Raw genomic sequence first — 21,700 nt, forward strand, 5'->3', positions numbered from 1 at the left:
CAGCGCGTCCGGCTTGCCTCGTAGTCGGGGACGCCGGTGGCGGACGGGAGGTCTCGCGAGGGTAGGGGAGTGGTATGGGCGGGCCCGCGCGCGGGAGGTTTTGGCGGGCTCGGGAAGATGGCGGCGCGGGTGCCGCCTCTTACCCGCTCGGCGTCGAAGCCGCCTCTTACCCGCTCGGCGCCGAAGCCGTCTTTTACCCGCTCGGCGCCGAAGCCGTCTTTTACCCGCTCGGCGGCGGAGGGGTCTTTTACCCGCTCGGCGGCGGAGGTGCCTTTTAGCCACTCGGCGCCGAGAGCTGCAGTGGACACTAAGTGGGAGAGCGGTCACCTCTGGATGTGTTTGCTGGCCTTGGGCTTCGACCCGAAACTATACCATGGCATACAACTAGGGAGGTTAGTGCTAGGGAGAGCCGGGGGAGGGCGGAGGTGGGGGATCCGAGCGGGCGGGAGCGTCACGCCATGGCCGCCGAGGGGCCCGGTGCCCCTGGCGACAGAGAGCACCCGGGAAATGCCCGGAGTGCAGCCGCAGACCACGTTATCTCAGAGCTTCTGAAGAAATGAAACCCAGGAATGGTGAGAACTCCTGCTCCCCCTCACAGTCATGTGGAGAAGGCGAGGTGAGGAGCTTTTTAGCGCGTTTTGAAAACTTGCCTTGAAAGGTAACACTCTTGCCGGAATTGTTTCATAGCACCGTGACCGTTAGGGGGCTGGAATGGACCTTAAAACATCACACAGATCCACCCCCGCCCCTCCGCCATGGGCCGGGCTGCTCAAGGCCTTACGCCAGCCTTAAACACTGCCTGGCTTGGGGCATTTGCAACCTCCCTGGGCAACCTGTTACAGTGTCTCACTAGTGTCACAGTCAAGATTTTTTTCCCAAATACCTAACCTAAATTTTCCCTCTTTCAACTTGTATCCATTACTCCTTGTTCTTTCACCACAGTTCCTGACAAAGAGTCCTTCTCCAGCTTCCCCGTAGATACTGTAAGGTTGCTCTAAGGTCTCCATGTAACCTTCTCTTTTCCTGAACAGCCCCAGCTCCCCAGCTCTCTCAGTCTTTGTAGGGGAGGTGCTCCAGTCTGCTTTTCAGCTTTGTGCCCCTTCTCTGGACTTGATCCAACAGTTCCATGTCCTTGTCAAGTTGGGGGCACCAGAGCTGAATGCAGCACTCCAGGTTGGAGGGGGGGGGTCTCACAAGAGCAGGACAGAGGGGTAGAACCTTCGACCTGTTGGCCACACTGTTTTTGTTGCAGCCCTGGATTTCACCCTTGTTAAATAGGATGAAAGGTCTATAGTTTTACATAGGAAATAGAGCATTCAATTAAATATTCTGTAACTTAATGCTGTTTTGTAGTCTTTAGCAGACAGTAAAAGTGCTCTGTTCATTTGTCACCATAGCTACTTCTGATGTGGGTGTTTATTTGTGTATTAGGGATATGTTTGCTAAACCGAATGGCAAAGCGTTTTCTGTCATTGCCCGCTTCTTGTTTACAAAGCTGGATAAGCACCGTGCAAGACAAACTTTCAAGTAAGTGTTTGGCTTCTGAGGTTACTACTGTGCCCTTAATTAAGAGTATGTTTTATATAGTTGCTGGAGGGGAAGGGGTGGTTTCTTGGGGAATACTTTGGAAGAAGAGCATACAGAGAATTTGTTTAGTTTTGATCACAATTTAGTCAATTTTGATCAGTCTGAAACCTTGCCTTAATTAGTTGTTTCTGTTACTTGGCAACTTTGATATAAATTGTAATAGCTGATAACTAATCTACGTGTCCTGTTCTTTCTGACCAAACAGAAAATAACATTTGTCATTTATGGATTGTTTCCAGGACCTTCAACATGGCAAGAACCCTGTGTACTTTAATAGTTTTTTTGTACGACAGAGCTCTATCAGCTTATGCATTTGAATGTATAAGCTGAAACAGCTCTGTCATACAAAAAAACCTGTCTCCATGCATTGCAGCATTGCAGGAGGAAGACCATTGATATGCAAATGGTCAGGGTTCTGCCCTCTTTTTTTTTTTTTCACTTCTTCCTCTGTCCCAAGTTAGAAAGAGCTGCAGACAAACCTTTCTCTGAAATAATCTGTAATTAATTTATGAAAAGAAAACATTGTAATATGACAAACCTTTATCTGTTCTTGGTTTGGGATGTATGCCCCTCATTTTCTGGCTCGGCATCAATACGAAATCTGTGTCTTACTCTTGATTTTACAATGGTTAATTAGGAATCCGAATATTTGAATGTTTTGACATGGCTTTTTTTTCTTTTTTTTTCTTTTTTTCCCTCTTCCTTTTTAAATGAAAAGGCAATCTGGAATCTCAAGTCTATCAAGTCCTAGATTTAGGAAGCACTGCTGTCTGTGGCTAAAAGAAATTTCAGTGAGTATTATGAAAAGTGCAAGTTGATGCTCTGATGGTTTCTGTGACCTTATTTTGTTTATGAGGGAACTGTTTTATATCAGAGTTTCAAATAAGAAAATTTTTATCAAAGAATTTAGTTTTGCTTTGTATATTCTTTAGGGTATTCTTCTTGTGTAGTTTATCTTGGACTTCCTTGAAGAAAAGATGTTGGCATTGGGGAATTTAGAAGAGAGAGACCTAGTTGGGTCCTAAAACTGCTGTGGCTTGCTTTTGGGTAACAGTATTTGATTAAATGGAAGTCTAGAGAGTCTCTTAACCCTGGGTGGGAATAACTTCCTTCAGCTTGAGGGTTGTTTGTTTAAGTTGCCTGGGAAGGTATTTCTTATTGTGAAAGCTGACTCAGATGGATGAAAAACTTAATTAATAGTATTTTCTTGTATATGGGAAAGGGGCTACAGTATAAGGCAAGCATTTTAGAAACAAAACGAAAACGCTTCAAGTAATGTTGGTTATTTTGTTGCTTTCTTATGCTGCCTTTGTTTTAAGGATTGTTCTAAAAATCTTGTTTTGTGTTCCTCAACACTTTAGTATTTTAGTAATAATAGGTAAGGTGAAAACCAATGCTACAATATCTTTAAATATGATTAAAGTACACTAATTCATGCCTTCAGTAGAATATATGAAAGAAAACTTGAATGTGTTTTCAAAGATAGGCGTTAACAGTTAGGAATGAGGATGGCACCAATTTTTAACATTTATCCAACAGCAATTATAGTCTTTGCATTGAAACCATCTTGTGTACAGAACTGAGTGAGTGTTGGGAACATGGGAAAAAGCTATATACTCTTCTGCTGACTACAGTAGGTGTTAACAGTGGTGGGCAAAGTCATTTAGCTTTGCATCAGGCTTGCTACTGGGTAATCTGCAGCATTTTGGTATGTAGACCAGTCTTTGATTGCTGTTGTTTATGCTTTACTTCTCAGATTAGTTTTGCATTTAAAATTATTGTACTTTTCTAGCAGCAGAAGGAAGTAAGTCTTCCACAAATTACACCTTCCACACTGATTTCTCCTGGTGGTGCTAAATTTGTTCATGTGTTCTACCATTTGGCAAGATACGTAATGATTGAGAACATGAAAAAGCTCTCTGAAGGTAAGCTGTGTGGGACAGTAAAAATGCTTCATATGTTGTGTTTGTAAATGTATCAAGTCTTTAATATGTGACAGGAACTTTAAGAAGTTCTTGGTTGGATGCTCAGGTCAGAGTCTTTCTGTGCATTGCACAGAGCTACTGCTAGAACAATGTTCTACTGATAGAACAAAGCAGATGGTTTTACTCTCTATCGCTTTATGGGTCTTGTTCCAAGGTTCACCTGTGCAATGCTCTGCACCATTACCCACACAAGCAATGGTTTGGTTCAAAAGTATTGGATGACTGCACTATTTTCTTTTTCGGAACTTGAGGAATTCTGAAGGATCAGATATGTTTGTTCTGGCATCTTGTATTATTGTAACCTAAAGAATATAGAAAGGGAGTGAGAGTGAGGGAATGAAAGTGTATACATCAGAAAAAAAGGCAAAAGTGGCAGTACACTGCATGCTATGTTTCAGTCCAGGTAAAAATGAGCATCTTGATTTGTGATTCTTGCAGTTTGATCTAGGTAGATTAGGAAGTTGCCAATTTGCTAAAAGCAAGTAATGTAATCCAAACCCTGGCTTCTATTTAGGTACTGGTATACCTTTTGCTGAAGCTGTAATGCAGAGACCGCGGAATATGTACATAGTAAAAGCAAGACACAGAGTTGCATACAGTAAACTGCTGCAAATTCTTCAAAGGGAACACTTTGTTTTTCAAGAATATAGGAGAAAAGCACAGTAAGTAATTAAAAAAAAAGTGAGTCTTTTCATAAAAGCTGACTTGTGTATGTGTTTTTAGAAGGATTTGAAAAGTCTGTATATGCTTTACATCACAGAAGTCATTCTGTTGAACTTCTCCCATGTTTTCCCCCTTTACTTTTTTTCTTCAACAGTTCTACTGCTTCTAGATCTTTTGTGAAGCATAATAGTCTAAAGAAATGAATTGTTTAGAGAGATGCTATATGTTACTTGGGCATTACAATGGTCAGGGAATTCTGCATGTAGACCAGTATGATTTCTTCTGAAAGGTAAAATACAACATTCTGAAGATGAAACATTTGGTTTTTTTTATTGACTGCAAGATACATTTTATTTACTTAAACCTTAATTATTTCACAAAAGTATGCTATTCTTAGTTCTTGTTTATGGCAAACACTCCAAGCTTGAGAAATGTCATGAGCTGGAACTTTTTATGCAAGCATAGAGTTATGTATCAGCAGAATTTACAGAATTTGTGTGCGATAGTTTACATGACTGGAGCACTGTCATGGACAGTTGTGAGTTGTTTAGTAAATGGCGGAAAAGGGCGAGGGGTTGCACTGTAGGTAAAAGAGCAGTGTCAGTAGTATATGTGCATGTAGTACAGCTCCATACAAGAGGACTGGTCATGTTTCGTGCCTTTGGATGAGGGTTTAGCATCCAGGGAGACCTTGTGGTAGGTTTCTGCTGACCTTGATTCTTACAGAGGACTTCAGCTTATCCTGGTATTTGCTGGGAAAGTGGCTCAGTGATGCATTAGCAATGTAAGAATGGGGAGTACCTGGAAGATGACTTTGTGATGGAATCACTTAGTGTGCTGAGTAGGAGTGGTACTCTCTTGAACTTGCTGTGTGTAAATGAGAGAAAAACTTTGGAGACATTACAGGGCTTTTATGGTCACTGCAGCCAAGGCTGTAGAACTTGAAATGCAAAGGAATGTGAGGAAGACAAGAGGAAAGCTGATTACACTGGCCTTTTAATTTGAGTGTATTTCCACTGGCCTAGGCAACTGTAGGACGTATCTTGTGGAAAGCAGGAAAGCTCATGAGTGATAGGATACTGAGATCCTTGCTGAAGCTCATGTGTGTTCCATCTTAAGTCAAGAAACAAACAGGTGCAATAAGGAACCAGCGTAGCAACATATGGAATATAGAAAAGGGAACCGACTCTTACGACAAAAATATAGAAATATTTCTCAGGTGTGCAGTGTTGTATCTAGGAAGGCCTAAGTTCAGCTAAAGTTCCAAGAGCCTGCTAAGGAGCTTGAATAAAGAATCCTGTAGAATGTTATTAGGAGGTGGAAGTGCGTGGACAATTTAGACCTGCTCCTGAACAAAATGGTAAGTTGCAAGTCTCACAGGTTGGGATACCCGATATGTACCTATCCTTAGGCTTAATGGGTAAGATCAGTAGCCCAGTCTCTGTGCCAAGAAGCAGTGGGGAAAGAAGCAACAAAACACTGATAGCAGAAGAGGGTAAAGCAAAGGTTTCGTTGCTTTCATCCAACAGCACAGGGTGCACATACTTACCTGACAGACATACTTACCTTATGTTTCAGAACATATCTGACATATTTGGAAAGACAGAAGGCTGGTTAAAGGGGTGAGCCCAAAGGGTGACAGTGCCTCAAAGTTACTCAAGTAACTGGTCTATGAATGGAATTCTATGAGGCTGGTGCTGTGTCTTCTTAAGGGATATGGATGACAGGCTTGAATACAAACCCACCTAACTTGCAGGTGGTGCCAAACTGTGAGGAAGGAAGATACTGCAGTGGGGAATCATTTCACAGAGAGACCTTACTGGGTCTGGAGACTTGCACAACAAAAATTGTGTGGGGTTTAACAAAGACCAGTGTGAGGTCCTGCACCTGAGAGAGACAATAGTCCCCAACAGCAGCACAGGTTTGTGGGTGATTAGCTGTGATATAGCTCTGCTAAAAGGAATCAGAAGTGAGAGTAGTGTGTGGCCATAAGCTGTGCATGAGTCAGCAGAGTGTCCAGGAAACCAGGACTAGCAGCATGCCATGTTGTATGGGAATGAGCAGTGGTCAGCAGGTGGTGGGCAATTGTATTATGCATCACACATTTTTCTTCAGTTTTACTATTTTCTCTCTTTTTCCTTTACATCTGTGCTATAGTATTTTTATTTCAGTTATTAAACTGTTATCTCAGCCCATAAGTTTTACCATTTTTCAGATTCTTCCTATTCTGCTGGGGCTGGGGAGGTGGGAGGTGAGTGGACAGCTGTGTGGTACTTAGTTGCTGGCTGGAGGTGGCAATTCTAATGCCACATATGGAATACTATGTTCAGTTTTGATCAGCCCACTTGAAGGTAGAGAATGAAAGATGGGAGAGATACTAGCAGAGGACTGCAATGAATTAGAGGATTTCAGAGTGTGAAATATATGAGTAAAAGCTGTAGAAATTTGGTTTGTTTAGCTTGAAAAAGGCAATGCTAGGGGTTTAATCAGAGTTTCAGTATCTAAAAAGTAGTTGTAGAGAATGTGGAGGTACTCTTCACAAAGATGTGCCCTAACAGGACAAGGCAGCAGGTGTTGGGGAAAACTCCATCTGGAGATTTAAAAAAATCTCTTGTAAGAACAATTAAACGAAAAAGGTTGCCCTCAGAAGTGAAATATTCAAGACTTGGTTTGACAAGATCATGCGTAGCATAATTAAAGGCTCTGCTTTCAATGGAAGGCTCAAAAATAAAATTTCCAGAGATCAAACTCTCATAAATGTCTCTGATTCCTGTAATTCTGTGTCTCCTGTGACCTTGTTTGGGAAATATTACTACTGTTTGAGTGATACCCTTCAAAAATGAAACTCCTTATAGTTTGTTTTTTTTCATTCTTGACAAATGCATCTGAACTCCAAAGATCCTTTTGAATGCAGCATGATTTAGGCACCCAATTTTTCTGAAAATCAAACTACTACATTTTTACATGCTTAAAATGTTAATAAAAGCACTTTGACAAAAGAGCTTATATGGTCCAGCTGCTTGTACCCCAGTATTCTGTTCTCTGGTCTTTTGAAAGTGAGGAATTTAGGTACTGTAGAATTGCTGAATATATTTGTAGTTCACATTGCTAATAGATACTTAGAGTAACTTACTTATTGCTGCTGGGATGAGAAACAATTGGTTAGTGACTGTAAGCAATTCTGATAAGCCTGTACTAGCTGTTGAATTTTTTCCTAGGGTTTTATTTAGAGCAATAAAGCGGACAAAGTCTGAATATGCAGTTATGCAGAAGCAGTTTTGCAGGTAAGTAAGTGCTTTTCCTTTTAACTAAGTTAGGATGTATGAAATAGATTAGATGCTCAGTTTTATGAAATATGGACTGTAATTTCACTGTAGTCTGCTTGAACTCTTGAACTTTTGTTTTGCATGTGCATATAGGATGAAGCAAAATGACCAAAACAAAAATGACACAACTGAGAGAATTCAGAAGGTGAGCATTTTGTTCCTGCTGTGACAATGTGTTGAATTCTAACATTTCTGCAACACCTACTGTCAGATACTGTGATTTGCACTTGTCTACCTGTGATTATGCTAGCCCTTTCATCTGCCTTCATACTGTTTTGATACTCTGTCATTGTAGGTATTACAACATTTTAACAGAGTGTTTTTCTCCTTTCCTGTTAAGGTCCGCAGTATGTGGGCACTTATAGTGGAAATGCTTACATCTCTGAAAAAAGAAAAGGAAGTTGTGGATTCTGTACTTAAAGACTGTGTTAACCCATGTATTCTAGATGGAACTGATGTTGTTTTGAGTGTTCCAGCATTGTTGACTTACAGAATTGAAAGTAACATATATAGAGTAAGTGGTTTTTGTCCTTCTGCTGAATTGCTAAACTGTTTTCATTTAGTCCCCAAGAATGCAATTAATTACCTAAAAAAATTTAAAAAGTACTTCATGGATTATTAGAGGTAATTGCAGAAGGGTGCATGAAAAATGTATAATCAATATGCAGAGATTTCTTATTATTATAGTGCTGCTTTATATTTGTTATTTCTAACCCATTAACTATTTCAGTTTGGTAAATATATTGATAAGTCTGCTTGATTATAGTACTTGACTTTTTTGTAGTTTAGACATTAAAATTATGTTGACTGTTTTAACCAGTGCTTCAATCAAATGGCTTTTGTTTCCATACTGTAGTATGTGGTGTTGTTCAGTTATGGCATTGGTGCTGTTTGGCCGTATCTTTTGGGGCAGTGGTCAAACAGAATACCTCATTGTTGGAGTTTTCTGGGCTTGTATTGTTTTAACCTAGAATGTATTTTTTGTAAAATGAAACTATCAGGACCTGAATCTAAGTATAAAGTATACAGTGTCCTGGCTCTGACTACAGAAGACAAAACTTTCTCATATTGGTAATGTTCACTAATTATTTTTTTAATTGCTTGCTCTACTTCAAGTTTTGTACAGGAAATTTATATGAAGAGGGAAATCTGAATTTCCTAACAGTTATTCAGTTGTTAAATGAAGCCCTGATGACATTGAGAGATGAACATTATCCACGTAAATTAAAAGAACTTCACAGAATTGAGGATGTGGTTACATCCTACAAGAATGCACTACGGGAGTTGAAGACAGAAAGGTAATTGTTGGGAGATTTTCTCTAATTGCTTGTTCTTAAATGGTAGGATCATATCTACTGGAGTCTTTTCTAGAAAAATGTTACAGCAAAAACATGTTGGTTCAGTCTTATGCCTCTGGGAAAATTAGTGTTTGTTCTACTTATTTATATAACTTTTTATTCAGATTCTTCTCTAGTTAGTTTCAGCTTTTTGCCATTGTTTCATTAATATTTTGGTCTGTGTTCCTGGGGATCTCATTTGCTTGCTGATCCGATTTTTGCTTTTTTTGTCTTGTTGCATTAATAAGTTCTGAGATTTTTAAAACTTTCATCTGTAACTGGCTTAGGGAAATTTAAAGTGTTTATTGTATACATGTTTTAGTGTAGTTTTTCCAATTGTGCTGTAAGAAACATGAAGACTGCCTAGCAGCAGCTTTTTTGGTTGTGAATTTCAGTTCTTAGTGTTTGCATAAATGCATGAATAAACTGATACATATCAAAGGTTTGTCAGGATAAGGGAGAACACATAATACTTTCCCTCTTTATGTAGAATTGTTATCTCTATCAACAGGTGTCTTCATTTTCCATGTTTATATATTACAGTCTAAGAAGAAAGCAAGAGCATTGTGAGACAACGCATCAGTCTCTTCCCAGAAAACAGGAAATCTGGGAGTCAAAGTGGAAAATTATTCTTGGCCAGTGTCCTTTTAATTTAATCTTTAAAGATGATCTGGTAAGCAGTATTAATTTTATCTGATTCTGGGAAAGAGAAAAGGGTGAAGGTGAGAGAGGATGTAGGTCTAAACTAGTATGTTCTGTTACAACACTTCAGCTTTATAGATAAGGTGAGGGGACTCAGGTAGTACAGTATACCCAATTCTGCTTTAAGAAGTAAGGAGAATACATATTTCTTAAAGAGAATACATTTGACTTTGTTATACTGATGTATTCACTGGAGATGTTGAGATGATAGGTCAGCATAAGAGTGAGCAGATTGCTTTTTGGTTTGTTTCTGTCTGTCCCCTTGTAGAAGCTGAGCATTTTGTATGTTCAGGCTGAATATTTGCTGATTTCTGTTTTCCCCTTTTAAAGCGATGTATTTGATGAAGGAACAATAATATCCATTTTGATGCTCACACTGACAGAGATTATACCCTTATGTAGCTATCCAGCAGAGAGAGGAGAAGTTGAGTCTGACAGCTGGTTAGCAGGAAAGTTGTTTTAAATAACTGTCTGTTAATTGCTAAACTGACTTTTTCTGCCTGCTTATGTAACTTTTTCTTTTCCTTTTGAAAGCAACCAGCTTCATCACTTCAATCTTTTAGTTCTTCAGACGAAGATGAAGATAGTGTCCTTAATCAGTCATTTTCAGGTGGGTGAACAGGAGAAACTTCTTTTCCTTCTTTCCCACCACCACAATTGTTAAAAGTTATGTGGAGTCAAAAAGACTCTGTTCTTGCACTTGCAGATGGTCTTTGATAGTCTGTGGTAATTGGTTCTGAATGACTCTTTGCCAAAATTGCCTTGCATTTTTCAACTTCGTAGTGTCTTGGAGATTCTCTAAAGCTTGGCAAAAACGCAGTGGTGAGCTGTTTGATATTTTGTTGTTCTTGCACAAAGGATGTTGAGACAGATGCCCATGTATAAAGGTTAAAGGTTTGTTTATTCATCGATTCTAGAGAATACATTCAGTCTAACAGTAAAGGTTATTTTGGGTTGGAGGAGTAATAGAGAAAGAAGGTGAAACTTTCCTGTTGACTGTCTAGGAAAAGAAATTGAAGGTGTCCTCCCACATAACTATCTTTCCCTGGTACACTGAAATGCTTTATTCCTTAGTAATTGTGCCATTTGGTCAGGACCTCACTTGATTTGTGTTAGTTGATTCAGTCATTTGGTTAATAGTGTTGATCAGAGCTCAGTTTGATCAGGCATGTTGCTGATCATCAGGTTGTTGCACATGCTAATTGGCCGATGATCTGATGATATTTTACTGTGTGACCTTATTCTACTTATTGACCAAGTCGTGATTGTCACTAGTATAGAGTTACAAATTAAAAGCTACAAAGCAAGGAGGAAGACTGCGTGAATCATGTAATTTAGAATTCCTTTTAGGAAAAATGGAATAGCAGAGGTGTATTGGAATTTCAAGATGCAAAAAAATGGTGGGAAGATCCTTTTGGTTACAAAAGTGAAAGTACTGGTCCAGCCATCTGAGTGTATGTGGGTATAAGGCTAGAAGCTGCAGAGGAAAAGCTACAGAATTGGATTTGGAACATAGTTTGCCTTAAAAATGTAAAAGATTGAAGCACTGTACTATGATGCTATGACCTGGTAGAATCAGAAAGCTTGAGACAGATTGTGACATTCTCTCTGTGGTTGAGATTCGTTATCTGATAATACAGCCATTAAGAAAACTTCTGTCTGTTAATAGGGTCAAACTCAAAAGCAGAATAGTGACCTCACCTAACTACTAGAAGTGAGCTTGGATTTTTGATGTGTTGAGTTAAATGTGATGGGAAATGCCATTTTTCCCTGCAAAAGCTGAAATTTAGTATTAGTAGAGAACTACTGAGGTTAAACTTTGGCTCTGTATTCAAGATGTGCCAGAGTTAGTACATTGTTCTAGACAGTCCATGACTGAGGTATGTGCACCTCCAATAATGTTCAAAACATTTATTTCTGTAACATTTACTTATGCAAAGCTTCGCCTTGCTTGGACTGAGGCAGCAAGAGGAATGAGTATATCCACAAAGATATTTATTGATTAATGCAGTTGGAGTAAAGGTGTGTGGAATTGTGCTTTGTGGAATTGATGTACTGTACAATTAAGGTGTATGTGGAGAGGAGGGGATAATGATGATGTGGCTGGGACTGTAGTTTGGAAGAAGGTAAAAAGTCTGATTGATATGTGCAGGGCAGCAGATAGAATCATGTTTTTGAACATGTGTTCAGGAACAACAGAAAGAGGTGCTGGCTGCTAGGGGCATCTGTTACTACAGGTACTGCCTGAGCAAAAGGATTGATAGCACTATCCTGCTTATGTATTAATTTATTTTTCTTGAAGTGTAAAATCCATCCAGTGTGTTGTCTACAGAAGTAGTGTGAGTGAGTTGTGTCACATGGGAAGCCAAAGTGAAGAAAATGGAAGCAATACTGAAACTTTTGGGTTGCTTTTCTAGATAATTATGACTACGATCAAGAAGAAAGCCATGAGGAAAATGATGGGTCTTTGGAAACCACAATCAATACAGTATTAGTACCCTCAAGAAGGTATGCCTAATGAGAATTTGATAAAAAAGCAATAGAAGAATTAGAAGTTTACTTATTGGACCTGAATACTTTGCATCATTTGAGTCTCAGTAGAATATTTTAGTAGCCCACTCCTTCCATCACAACTACTTGCTTTAGCAAGATAGTCCTAAAGTAACTGCTGCTTTCTGCAGCTGGTGACAGATTGATCAACTGGCTGCTGCTGAATAGGAGTAGCAGTCAAATTGCAAGATTTTTTTCTTGCTTTCTAACTATATTCGAAGATTCAAGAGATGGAGAGAACAGAAGCTTCTGTTTCTCAGGCTAAACCTACTCTACAAGGCTTTTTTCATTACTTTTCTTGAAACTTAGTCACATTGTTCTGTAGCTACTCTTCCTACAGTACCAGCAAAGGGTTAAACACAGAACAATGTTATCCTAGAGGGTTTTTTTTCCTTTTGTCATTTGCTTAGTCCAGAAATATTTCGTGACCTTTTGAATAATGCTGTCTTTCATAATATGACTCCCACACGTGACTGAACATTATCTGCTAAGCAGGGACCAAGGGAGTTAGCAAAGGAATGCTATAATGCTATCCATTCTTAGACATCAGTAGATGTAGTTGCATATAAGTCTCAGGGGCTCTCAAAGTAGTTAACAATTAAATCCTGGGTTTCTTTCAGTGACTTCATACAGTATGGAGGCATGTCTGCTTCTGAGGCTACAGACAAATAACATCAAAAATATTTTAAGGTGTGCTTTTCCTAGCGAGTGAGAACTGTGCAGTTTTGGGAGCTATGCCATTGGCACAAAACTTACTAGAAGTGATAAAGCTGAAGTTTTTGGTAGCCAGGTGATTGTTAAATATCAAGTTTACATAGGAACAGACTTGTGGATGCCAGAAATGGTTCAGACAAAGACTACATAGGAAAAAGAATGTTGTCAAGTGTGCAGAAGACTTTCCAGTTATCTTTTATAGTAGAATGCAGAAGACTTGTTTACGAGTGTATTGAAAAATCCCTTCTTTTCCTGTGTGCTAATCAATAGCAGAGTTTATTAATTTACTGTTTTTGGGAGGCTGATACACAACTAGGGCTAAAGCTGCTCTAATTGTCACACTGTTCTCCCTATAGTAAAACTGCTTTCTGATGACCGGGACGAATTGAGGGAAATCGTAACGGACAGATACGGAGCACACAGTGTATAACAGCCTTCTAAGATATGCATTCTAGTTGTTTAATTTGTCTCTAAAATTGTTGGGTTTTTTTTGTCTCTCTCCCTTCTTGAGGACCTCATCGGTGCCGTCGTCGTCAGAAGCGTCTGAAAATGAAGACCTGTTAATTAAAAATGTATATCTCTTTGAAATAAGTTAAGCTTATGACATGTCCTTTTTATATTGGTTGAAACTTAGACTTTGTGGAAAATGGTTTTGGGGGTGGTTTTTTGAGGGCTTTGGTTTGTTTTGTGAGGTTTTTGGGGTGGTTTTTTGTTGTTTATTGAGCAATACTTTTACACATTTGAGTTAGTCTGGCAAAATTCTGAAAGCTAACTCTCAGTGACTTCACCAAGCTTTAGGAAAGAACAGTAGGAAGTAGGTGCCCTTGTATCTGACTTCCTGTATAACATACAGTGTGTGACTGATTCCCTCTTTGCTGAAACAGTCTTTTGATGTGGGCAGCAGTCATACTTTGTTTCTTTAAGCTGTAAATGAAATTTAAGTGTGAAAATGTAGGGTAAAAGCAACTTGGATGTACCGTTGTTCACTGCATTGTGATCAGGGTTGCAAGTGAGTCATCTGTGTTGTACGTAACATCTATCCTAGTCACTACTTAGGTCATACTTTGAATACAGTTATAAAACTGTTTTGTATTTTGTTAGAATTCAAGACTGAAATATTTTTGTTGACTAAACACTGTGGGGCCATTGCAATTCAGAAATTTTACAGCAGTTTATGCTAATATCCTTTCTTGATTTTAAAACAACTAATAATTCCTTTGTATCCTGTAGAACTTGAATACTTGTGTGGGAAATGAAAAACCCGTGCCTCAAAAAAACTTCAAAAATGGAAAGGAAGAATTCCCTACTTCAGAAATGGAGGAGAATGCAGGTGAAAATGTTACTCAGCCAAAGTCTCCTGCGAAAAAAGATTACCTTCTTGAGAAAGCCAGAGATGAACTGGCAGAAGAGGTTAGGATATAATTTTTGTTAGTTTTTAAGTAAACAATCACTAAGTTTGGAGAACAAATCACTAATTATAACAAAAAATGTCTCTTGTAATCCACATACATTGAAAGATAGCTTTTTCTGCTAGATAATTATCAGTCATGTTGTTTTAGAGTGACTGATAAAGTACACACTGAAAGCATGGAGTTTGTGCACGTATCATACTTTAAAATCATGGTGAAGGAATAGTATGTTCAGTAGAATCATGGTATGATTACACTTAAGTCTGTGAAGTACACTGCATATATTTGGAAACAAAAAGAACTGTTGAATTCTTAAGTTATACAGGTTAAATATTTAACAGGGACTTGGTAATTTTAAGCAGGAATGTAAATACTTTTCCTTTTAGGTATACTATTTAATAATTGAGGAATTCCTTCACAAGGGTTACTGTAAAATGTGCCACTTCTTATTTTGGAAAGTAAATTGCATTTTTAACTGAAATGGTAGTTGTTTTTCATCTGCTAAAATTTTTTAAATGTATGAGTATGTCTCTAGTCTTCAAGCTTATGCAGTTCTTGGCTAATGTCTTAAATATATTCTATCTGAGCACACTTTCTTATTTGAAAGGTGGATTCATAGATGATTAGTGAACTGAGAATTGAATCTGATCTCAGTCCCTTACCCTCATTTTGTGTTTGTAGCATGCTGTGGTCATTGTGAACCTAAGTAGTAAATAACAGAAAAGTTAGGATATTCCAAATTCTCCACATGATTTGGAGAATGAGATTTATTTTTAACCATAACTGACAGAAATTAAGAGGTTATAATTTTGATTTCTTAGAATTTGCTGTTCTTTTACATCCTCCAGATTGCAAAGTCAGTGATGTCTGAGTCACCTCACTGTGGTGAAGAAAAAGGAATGACATTAGATGATCTCATTAGGTCACTGTCTTTTAACCCATTTATAACAAAGAATCAAATACCCCGAACTCCAGAAAATCTGCGTGAGTTTGAAACTCTGTTTTTATTATGCTCATTGATAAAAACTGTGGTTAGTTCATTGACTTGTAACGCAAGAAGAAAAAGATAATTATTTCAATGATGTTGCATGTTTTTCTAATGGCTCGCTCTAATACAACATAGTAGACCTAATAAGATGTGAATGCTCTGAATTTGATTTAAGAGATTTTTTTTCTTATGTAGAATTCCCTTTGTGTTGGGGAAACATAAACAATATAAAGCAGCTATACGTATTCCCTCTTGGATTGCTATATCACTGAGGGGGCAGAAAAAAACCAGACTGATTGAAAGTACTAAAATTTGACCTTGATTTGTTTCATTTAGTTACTGAAGTTAGAAGTTCGTGGAGAAAATCTATTCAGACTGAGGGCTCATTAGACCCAGAGCTGTCCTCAGCTGAAGTGGTGGTGGAAGAATCTTCAGTGAATGCTACACCTGGTATGCAGGAGGAGGTGGACTCTGCCTTTGTGTGCCCTGAACCTGAGTCTCCTGTATCTGACTTGGGTCCTCCTGTGTCAGAAAAGAAGTCTCAATTAATTTCTACAGAATCTGGTTCTCAGGAGCACGTGAGTGTAAGTCATACATTTGAATCTTCAGATTCAAAAACGTCTGGAATTCCCGAAAATGAGAGAACTGAATCAGAGAAACCAGATTGTTCTGCTTTGAGTGGAAGTTCTGTAGAAGATCTAAGCCAGAATTTGCAAAATGTAGAGAAGAACACGAATATTCCAGATACTTGTTTGAAAAGTGGTAGTAGAACAAATACACTACCTTCAGACCACTGTTGCAGTTTTCTAATGGATAAGATGCTATGCTGGAATGTATCTGCATTAAATTCTGCCCTTCGTGAATGTCCTGACATGGGAATATTGGATGAGACACTTCCAGAATGTGATGGTATGGATCCCAGCATATCTGCAGACTCAGACTCCACTTTTTTTACAGTGGACAGTGAAAATTTAATGGATGGGTCAGAAAATAATGAGGATATTAAAAAATTGGACCTAGATTTGCAGTCCCTGTCAAACTCACATGAAGTGCTAAAAAAGACTGCATCTAGGAGTGAAGAGGAGCTGCATCAAACACATAATGGAGACAAATCTCAAAGTTACAGAGCTAAACTAAATATGATATCAGAAGAAGGAGAGGATAATGAGGATGATCCTTCCATGGATGAAGGATTTACCAAGATGCCATTGCCAAACTCTCCTGATGAAAGCAAACATTCCCTGTCACCTTTGCTGGTATCCTATCAACAGATGGATGGTACATGAAGTCCCATTAGACTTACTACATAAATTGAAGGGTAAGTTTCTGTGTTCTTTATGCATCAATATTTTGTCCATTCAGTCACTGGATATACTTCCATGAATAACCTCTGAGTGGTTGGACTGTGCTGTGGAAGTGGAGGGAAACAAATTATTTGTATGCTTGTTTCTTGTGGAAGATGAGACCTGAAAAATAAAGGAAACATGCTTCCTCTAGTTCTAGAGTTCTATCAAACATCTTCCAAGTACAATAAAAGATGTTCATCTGATTTTCTGCTGTAATCTAGCGTGGTTTAAAAAAACAAAAAAGCCTCAAAGTGCATTAACTGCAATCTGCAGTTAGATTTTGAATAATCTGAACTTAGATTTTGAGAATTCACAAAGATAGCTTGAAGTTTTGTGTTTACTCTGAACAAATTTGGCTATTTAGAAATGTGTCATATGTCATTGAAACTTCTGTGAGTTCATTAAGGTGTTGATAGAACTATCCTGCATTCCAGCCTGCCTATCCCCTTATCCCATTTCCAACAGAAGTGTCAACTGTTTAACCAGTATTGGAGTGTTTAGTTACATGTTCAATTAAATAATTAAAGTGCATTGATAAAAATTAACTAGTAATGGAGGACTTCCATGAAAACAGATGGTATGCAGGGATGTGATTAGGCAGGCCACCACCCACTTGGAATTGGGTCTGGCAAGGGATATCAGTGGTAGTACATCAGCAGGAAAAGAAAGATTAAGGAAAGTGTGGGGCCATTGTTGAAGCAGACAGGTGTCCTGCTGATGGAAGACACAGTTAAGGTGGAATTAGTGAATGCCTTCTTTGCCTTAGTCTTTACTGCTGAGGCTGTCCTTCAGAAATCCCACACCTCAGAGGTAAGGGAGGAAGGCTGAAGAAAGGAGGACTTGGCCCTGGTCATAGGGGGTTCAGTTAGAGGTCAGCTAGACAGATTTAATGCCCATAAGACTGCGGGCTCCAACGGGATGCTCCTGTGGATGCTGAGGTAGATGTAGCATGGGAAATATTGTTACTAAGCCGTTCTGCATTATCCCAGAGAAATGGAGAACAGGAGGTGCCTGATGACTGGATGAAAGCCAGCATTACATCCATCTTCCAAGAGGGCAACAAGGAGGAACCAGGAAACTACTGGCCAGTCAGCCTCACCATCATTCCTGGAAAGGTGGTGGAACAGATCATTCAGAAGAACATCACCAAGCCTGTACAAGAAATGGTGATCAGAAATAGTCAGGATGGATTCACCAAGTAGTCAGGATGGCCATTGGGAGTGGACAAGTGGATATTGTACTTTACCATAGCATTCTGAGATGACATGGCAGGGTGGGTTGGCTAGCTGAGAGCAGTGGATATTGTTTGCTGTTAAAGAAACTTCCCAGTCTGGCCATTCATGAGACGCTGGCAGTGACGTTCCCAGAGACATCAGAGACTTTAACTGTTGGGAGTGAAGCCCCTTTGCCGTGGGTGGCTCCAGTGAGCTGACGGGTGCCCTGCTTGACTCTTCACACAGCCCACCCTCACATGCACTCAGACCAGTGTCCTCACAGGTCCCAGGTGTCCCATAGCAGTGTCTCAGATGTCTCAGTCCATAAAGCCATTTATTCACAGTGCAGTAACACAGAAACAGCTCAAGCTGGTCCCACTGAGCAAGACCTCCAGCAAAGGAGCCCCAGATCTTTTACATCCTCAGTCTCCCCGCATGCAGGTCTTGCTCTTCATCCTGAGTCTTCAGCTTCTGTCCCCACTCTCTGTTTCCATCCACCTAGATGGTGTCACCAATCTTCATCTCCTTTGTTATCCCAAAGGTAGGCAATTCCCAGCTCCTGATGTGTCTGTCACCATCCATTCACCTGGCTGCTGTCATCCATATTCATACTCCTTGTTATCCTGAAATTTGGCAGCTCACAGGCTCCGACCCAGAGCTCAGATCTCAGTCATCAGCTTTGGTGTCTATCAGATGGTATCAGCACTACCTTAATTTCAGCAAGGGTTTTGATAACATCCTCATCTTCCATAGCATCCTCACAGGTAGGCTCAGGACATGTGGGTTAGAGGAAAGGACAGTGAGGTGGATCACGAACCGGCTGAAGGCAGAGCTCAGAGGGTCATGATCAGTGCAGCAGAGTCCAGCGGGAGGCCTGCAGTCAGTGGTATTCCCAAAGGATCAGTACTGGGACCAATCTTCTTTATCAGTGACCTGGAGGAAGGGATCAAATGCACCCTCAGCAGGTTTGCTGGTGACACTAAACTGGGGGCAGTGGCTGATCCACCTGAAAGCTCTGCTGCCATTCAATGGGACCTTGATCAGCTGGAGGGTTGGGCAGAGAGAAACCTGGTGAGCCTCAACAAGGGCAAGTGCCAGGTCCTGCACCTGGGGAGGAACAGCCCCAAGTGCCAGCACAGGCTGGGGCTGAGCTCCCACAGAGCAGCTCTATGGAAAAGGACCTGGGACTCCTGGTGCATCACAAGCTGTCCATGAGCCACCAGTGCCCCTGTGGCCAGGAGGACCAATGTCATCCTGGGGTGCATTGGCAAGAGTGTGGCCAGCAGGTCAGGGAGGTGATCCTCCCCCTCTACTCAGCCCTGGCGAGGCCATTCCTGGAGTGCTGTGTCCAGTTCTGGGCTCCTCAGCACAGGGGAGACAAGGAGCTACTGGAGAGGGTCCAGTGGAGAGCCACAAGGATGATCAGGGGTCTGGAGCTTCTCTCTCATGAGGAGAGACTCTGGGAACTGGGAATGTTTGGTCTGGAGAAGAGAAGACTGAGAGGAGATCTCACCAATACACAGAAATATCTCAAAGGTGGGTGTCAGGAGGATGGTGCCACTCTTTTCAGTGATGTTCAAAAAAGAGGCAAGGAGCCGTGGCCACAAACTAAAGCACAAGAAGTTCCACCGTAAGTTGGGGCAGAAAGTATTTACACTGAGGGTGGCAGAGCACTGGAACAGCTGCCCGGAGAGGTTGTGAAGTCTCCCTCTCTGGAGACACTCAAAACCCAACTGGATGCATTTCTGTGTCACCTGCTATAGGTGACCCTGCCGTGGTGGGGGGGTTGGACTGGATGATCACCAGAGGTCCTTTCCAATGCTACCTGTGCTGTGATTTAATGCAGTACTTGGAATTTAATATAAACTAGTCTCAAGAAGTAGTGTAATTTATTAGTGCAAAAAAGGTTTCATTTAGAACGGTAGCTATGTTGCTAGCAACTGATGAGAGCACTTACCAAATGGTACTTAGAGTACCATTTTATATATGCTTTATTAATACATGTGAAACAGCTTCAGTATTTCTGTCTTAATAGTTGAATACTGTAGATTGCAAACTAGTATGTTTTCTCTTTCAGATAAGAATAGTTGAGTTGGAAGCTGGGCATGAAGGAACCTTCATCAGGATGGAATTTGTAAAGCAGCAGCATAACCAGAGCAGTGCATTTATGGTTCACTTGCATCTTCTCCAAGCATTATCTGCATTGGGAAGTTGCACTCCTTTTGGTCTGCAAGGCGAGTCTATTCCACTCCTTGTTTAGGAGTGTCACTTGCCTGCTCTGACACTGCCAGTTTCATATCATTCACTGTGGCTTTCTATATACAGCACATCATTTATATACAGAGCTATAAGCATATTTTGAACAGCAGATGTTGAGTGAATGGCATAACCCTAGAAAATGGAAAAATTAGATGTCAAAGGAGAAATAGTGAAATCTGTTAATTTGCTCCTAATCCACATCTCATACCCCATCCCAACCCTTAACCCAACAGATTGAAATTTTTCTTGGTGCTCTACATTCCATTGCATTCATCTCTCTTACTGGGACTTCTGGTCTGTACTGCCATCAATTCTGCCTGTTGATAGAGGCTGTTCCCTTTTTCTAATCTTCACTGGAGTGCATATTTCTTTAGCTATATTACTGAATAAATGCTTCACACTAAAGTTACAAAAATTTATTGCTTGTGGTAGCGTTAATGCTACTTGATATTAACAACTGACATTCACAATATGTTGTGATGTAAAAGGTAATAGAGCCTGTGGTAATGGGAGAAAGTACAACTCTAGATTCCAAGAGGAAAACTTACTGTTGTAAAAATACTGACTCCTAACCTAATGTGTTTAGAGACATTGTTAAATAAAGCTGTTTTTCTGTTCTGGATTGTCTTCCTCCTTTCTTCCAAAACAGTTACCTTGGGTTTTAAGAAGAAGCTCCACCTGTATTTGACATCTTCCTTATAAAGAGAATGTGACAGGCTCTGTGAAAAGGCATGTGGGTGGTTGAGGAAGCTGTAATATGTATAATGGCTTCGCACATTAGAAGATAAGAGGGAAGTGCTGCTTAATAGCCGAAGGTCTTTTCAAACCTAAGTTCTATGATCCTGTTGCCACCTTAGCTACTGGCTGCCGGGAACAGGCCCAGCTGTGATCTGTCCACACGTGGACTCTAGAGCTTGGCACTGGTGACTTCACAAACATTGCCCGGGTAGCTAGATGGGCTGTAGACTAGCTACATATAAGGATGTGGATGATAAGATTGTGGCCTATCTTAAGAAAAGTCAAACTGCCTTTTGTGTTGTTACTGCGTTGACAGTTTGAGATTAAAAAATGGCATTTAAAAATTTTGAGTTTCCTGTGAAGACCTTGCCTCACATTTTGAGTTACATATAAAAGCAGAATCTTTCCTCCTTGTAGTTAAATATAACGTTGTTTGTATTGTAAGTAGTAGCTCTCCTGTCCACTAGTTTGTGTTGGACACTTAGGTCATTTTTGGTTAGGCTTACATTGGAAATCCATCATAATTAATTTGAAATTCTAGGTAAAATTCTTATTTAGAGCAGTAATTTAATGATTAGTAAGGGGAAGTTGAGAACAGCAGGGTATTATGAGCAGCCAGAAATACAACTCTGTATTTCTCTGACTTCTTTAAACCTAGATATTTGCTGAAGATTAATACAGTATTCCTAATGTACAGTGCTAAATATCTTAAGATACCTATGAGAAGTTCTTGCCCATTAAGCCTGGAGAATTCTGTTCCTCATGAATTTCCTAATCAAAAGATTCCTTTGTGTGACTTCCTAAAAGTATGTAATTTGGACTTCTGAAGTTAGGTGCACTGTATTAAAATTAGCTGAAATACAATGCAAGGTACAGTACCTT

At 39.9% G+C, this 21,700-nt stretch overlaps 1 protein-coding gene and 1 non-coding gene across 2 annotated transcripts; both read left to right on the plus strand.

The window, feature by feature from the left end:
• Positions 1-252: 252 nt before the first annotated feature.
• Positions 253-20,697, plus strand: HAUS6 (HAUS augmin like complex subunit 6). Its single transcript, XM_066568933.1, has 17 exons — positions 253-392; positions 1,432-1,527; positions 2,306-2,378; positions 3,380-3,512; positions 4,087-4,234; positions 7,454-7,519; positions 7,655-7,706; positions 7,902-8,075; positions 8,678-8,859; positions 9,442-9,571; positions 10,135-10,210; positions 12,018-12,108; positions 13,376-13,436; positions 14,095-14,274; positions 15,122-15,257; positions 15,598-16,579; positions 19,899-20,697. Exons 1-16 carry the CDS (start codon positions 334-336, stop codon positions 16,545-16,547), a joined length of 2,607 nt encoding a protein of 868 aa, XP_066425030.1. The 5' UTR covers positions 253-333; the 3' UTR covers positions 16,548-16,579; positions 19,899-20,697.
• Positions 13,159-13,289, plus strand: LOC136569468 (small Cajal body-specific RNA 8). Its single transcript, XR_010785360.1, has one exon. It is a non-coding gene; the product is annotated as a small Cajal body-specific RNA 8 (non-coding RNA).
• Positions 20,698-21,700: the final 1,003 nt, after the last annotated feature.

This window comes from Molothrus aeneus, chromosome Z, assembly GCF_037042795.1.
Source record: "Molothrus aeneus isolate 106 chromosome Z, BPBGC_Maene_1.0, whole genome shotgun sequence".
Classification (NCBI taxonomy): Eukaryota; Metazoa; Chordata; class Aves; order Passeriformes; family Icteridae; genus Molothrus; species Molothrus aeneus.

Excerpts from the sequence above, each read along its gene's own strand:
- HAUS6 (XM_066568933.1), top strand. The coding sequence starts at position 334 with ATGTGTTTGCTGGCCTTGGGCTTCGACCCGAAACTATACCATGGCATA. Across the intron at positions 8,076-8,677 it reads TTGAAAGTAACATATATAGA|TTTTGTACAGGAAATTTATA; the intron begins GTAAGTGGTTTT and ends CTCTACTTCAAG. Across the intron at positions 13,437-14,094 it reads AAGACCTGTTAATTAAAAAT|AACTTGAATACTTGTGTGGG; the intron begins GTATATCTCTTT and ends TGTATCCTGTAG.